This window comes from Emydura macquarii, unplaced genomic scaffold, assembly GCF_026122565.2.
Source record: "Emydura macquarii macquarii isolate MOO-44397 ecotype Brisbane River unplaced genomic scaffold, CSIRO-AGI_Emac_v2 contig_224, whole genome shotgun sequence".
NCBI classification, from domain to species: Eukaryota; Metazoa; Chordata; order Testudines; family Chelidae; genus Emydura; species Emydura macquarii.
In genome coordinates this window covers 1-3,588 of record NW_027130361.1, presented here as the reverse complement: position 1 = coordinate 3,588, position 3,588 = coordinate 1, and the positions used below count along the sequence as shown (strand labels likewise).

Here is a 3,588-nt window from a genome sequence, read left to right as displayed (position 1 = left end):
TCTCTCAGCCTTGTGAATCAACAATTGACTAAGTTTTGATTCCAGAATCTGTACTGCTGATGAAAATGCATCTACGCTGCAATATCTGCATATATGCTGCAATGTATGTATCTATGTGAGGCTGCAATAACAGAACTGATTTTCAGATGCTCAGTTTGAGCTTACTTGTAGTTGGGACAACTGTTATGGCCTCACACCGGCTAACACACATGTGCTTAACTTAAGGCATCTAAGTAACTCTCTTGACTTCAGTAGGACTAGCCACGTGCTCAAAGTCAAGCAGATGTGATGAAAATACTGATGGAGATTAGACATGAAGTATCAAGTGTCATGTTAACAAACTCACTTTTCTACCATACTCAAACTTTATAGCAGTCATTATTGTTATTACTATTTATTATTTGTATTACTGAGATTATCCAAATGAGTATTATTCTATATTCTGAGCTCCTTAGTTAAAGCATGTTTGTAAATAACATAATTTATTACAAATATTTCAGAGCGAGATGGATGGGGGGAAGCAGAGAGGAGACAATGTAACCTTTTATGGTAAGACAATTACACAAAATGCCCTATTCTGCTCATTTCTATATTTTGCTCAGCTCAGATTTTCCTGTAAAGCAAAAGAAGCCATTGAGGCATATACTGACTATATCTGTAGTCACCCAGAATTATTTTGTGGCTCTAGCGTGGATGCAATGACTGGGGAAATGGTAGTGACATGTCCCTGTAACTATTTCTTATGCTGGGGACAACCCCCACAAAGAAAATCTCTCTCCCAGTATCTGTAATTTCATCCATATGTCAGGCTGCTACAGCAGCTGCAAACTGTAAACCAAGAACCTTCCACTTTTGATCAAGAAGGAGATGAGAGTGGAACCTTCGTAGAGCTTCATTCCAGTCGAGTGAGTGAGAGTCAGTGCACCAGGCACGTCCTATTCCCCAGCTCCCTCAATCACTTCAGGACAGAGCTGGTCAATGTTTTTTCAAATTTAAACCAAAAACTGGAAACGAGCGTGTATGAAATGTGCTATCCTGTTTGTCCGACTGTATAGAGCTAGGGAAGAACAGGAGATAATTAATAGACAAGTCAACCTGACTCACTATATGCAGCACAGCAAAAGTGGGTCTTGGAGAGGGACTTTAATGTGAACACAGCAGTGATTTTTCAGCTGAGCTCAGCGAGATCAAACCACGTATTGTGGGCTACATGGAAGAAGGCACAGAGGTAATTCTGCAACCATCTGAAAAACGGGAGGCTGATGTTAGGAGCATGAGCAGAAGGGAAGGGATGGAGCAATGCATCTGTTGGACAGGAAGCAAATGGCAGCATAGAAAGAGAGAAGTTGCATGATCAAACCAACAGGCAAGGAAGACAAATTAGTGGCAGTATTTGAATGGACTGAAGGGTCTGAGGTGTATGTTTGGGAGGCCAGAGAGGAGGATGTTGCAGTAATCAAGGCAGAATATAGTGAGGTTCTGAAAAGGAACTTGGATGTAGGGTTGGAGAGACAAGAACAGGTCTCGCAGATGCTGAGGAGGAAGAACCAGTTGGATGTGGATATGGCCTAGATGTGTGGGACAAAGCAGAGAAGAGTCAGGCCTGAGTGACAGCGAGAACGGTGGTGCTGAGAAGAGTGTTAGAAAAAGAAGGAAGTGGAGAGGCTATGGGGGAGAAGATACAGAGTTCAGTTTGGGCATGTTCAGTTTAAAATGCCAAGACATCCAAGAGGACAGAGACAAGCTGAGATGTGGGGTTGGATTGATGTTATTTAGTCTGGGTCTCTCAGCCCCAGGGTACATGATTTTAATGCAGGTTAATTAAAAACTGTATAATTAGATATGTCCTACTCATTTACTCTTCTCTGTGCAATGATGTTCTGACTGTCAAACCTGTTGCCAGCAGCCACAGATGACGGTAGGAGATCGGAACTCAGAATCATCCTTGTCGGCAAAACTGGAGCTGGGAAAAGTGCAACAGGAAACTCCATCCTTGGTGAAGAAAAGTTTCAGTCCAAACTCTCGGCAAAGTCAGTCACTGTGACTTGTGAAGAAGGACGAAGGAGCTGGAATGGGAGGGAGCTTGTGGTTATTGACACACCTGCCATTTTTGACCAAAAGGTTTATAATACAGTAACATGTAGAGAGATCATCCGCTGTATCGCACTCTCCTCCCCAGGCCCCCATGCTCTGCTGCTGGTGACCCAGCTGGGCCGTTACACTGAAGAAGACAAGGAAGCAGTGAAGCGAGTACAGGAGATTTTTGGAGTTGAAGCCCTGAGGCACATGATTGTCGTGTTCACCCGGAAAGAAGATTTAGCGGTTGGCTCACTGCATGACTATGTGAGATACTCAGATAATACAGCTCTTAAAGGGCTGATTCAGAAGTGTGGGAACAGATATTGTGCTTTCAATAACAAAACAACTGGAATACAACAGGATACACAGGTTTCTGAGCTGATTGAAATTATCGAGAGAATGGTTCAGGAGAATGGGGGCAGATGTTATCTCAGTGGAATATATTCTGTACCTAATTTAACTGAACAAAAAGTGAGAGATTACATTGAAATGAATAAAACAGACAGGCTTTTTCTTTAATTCAACGCAGGGTTGATATTTGGGCCTCTAGTCCTTTAACCTTCTCTTCCAATATGGAAACCAGCCTGCACTTGATACAGATGAAGTCGGCTCTATCCTGTGGGAGGAAGACAAACATAGCACATCCAGTGCAGGTGACAACAACAGACGTGGGATGTGAGAAATATTGGCTGCTTCACTTGCCTCAGAAATGTCCAGAAATACAGAGAATCTCTTCAGTGTTGCTGGTCACGCCATTCAGATTGGCTAAATTGTGAGCGGCTCTTGCAGGAGTGAGCAGGAGGGTTACACACAAGAAACCTCTTCCTCATGTAGTTCACACAAAGGCGGAGCATAAGAATAGCCCCTACTCTCAGGGGCTACTTGCCCACTCCTATTCTTGTTGAATACGTTGCCCATAAAGGGGTGAGGAGGTGGGGCCATGGTCTTGCCCTTCCCACTCTGCATTTCGTCTGTGGAGCAGGGCCAGTGTGTTTAGGAGGAGAGATCAGCTCCATCCTAATGGAGAGTGAAGAATGCACACCACACCCTTGCCACACTCCCTCCACTCCAGGCACTCCAGGGGACATCAGACCTCCTAAAGCATAATTTCCCATAGTATTCCTCCTGGGTTGGCGTTACTCTGCTCTGCCCTTATGCAAGGTTGTCTGCAGTTAGCGCAACTGAACACGTGTTTTGCCAATGGAATTTGTTCTGCTGATGTCCAGTGGCCTTCACAAAGGTTTTGGCTGAGATATTGGGAAGACTTTCCATGGGCAGTGGTGTCTGAGTTTCATTAGGTAGGAGAATCAGGATAAGAGTGAATTTTCAGCTATTAAGCTGACCCATTTCTTCAACTTGCTCAGTATTGTACAAATACATTTAAATGATGTTTTAAACTGAGGTTTTGACTAGCGCTGTGCAAATAACCAATTTTCTGGTTCAGTGGCAGAATTGAAAAAAATCACCTTGAACAAAAACACAAATTTTCAATATTTTTGGCAAATTGGA

At 43.5% G+C, this 3,588-nt stretch overlaps 1 protein-coding gene across 1 annotated transcript; it reads left to right on the top strand.

The window, feature by feature from the left end:
* Nucleotides 1-506: 506 nt before the first annotated feature.
* On the top strand, nt 507-2,598 carry LOC137153231 (GTPase IMAP family member 2-like). The gene is made up of 2 exons (XM_067548374.1): nt 507-549; nt 1,904-2,598. Exons 1-2 carry the CDS (start codon nt 507-509, stop codon nt 2,596-2,598), a joined length of 738 nt encoding a protein of 245 aa, XP_067404475.1.
* Nucleotides 2,599-3,588: the final 990 nt, after the last annotated feature.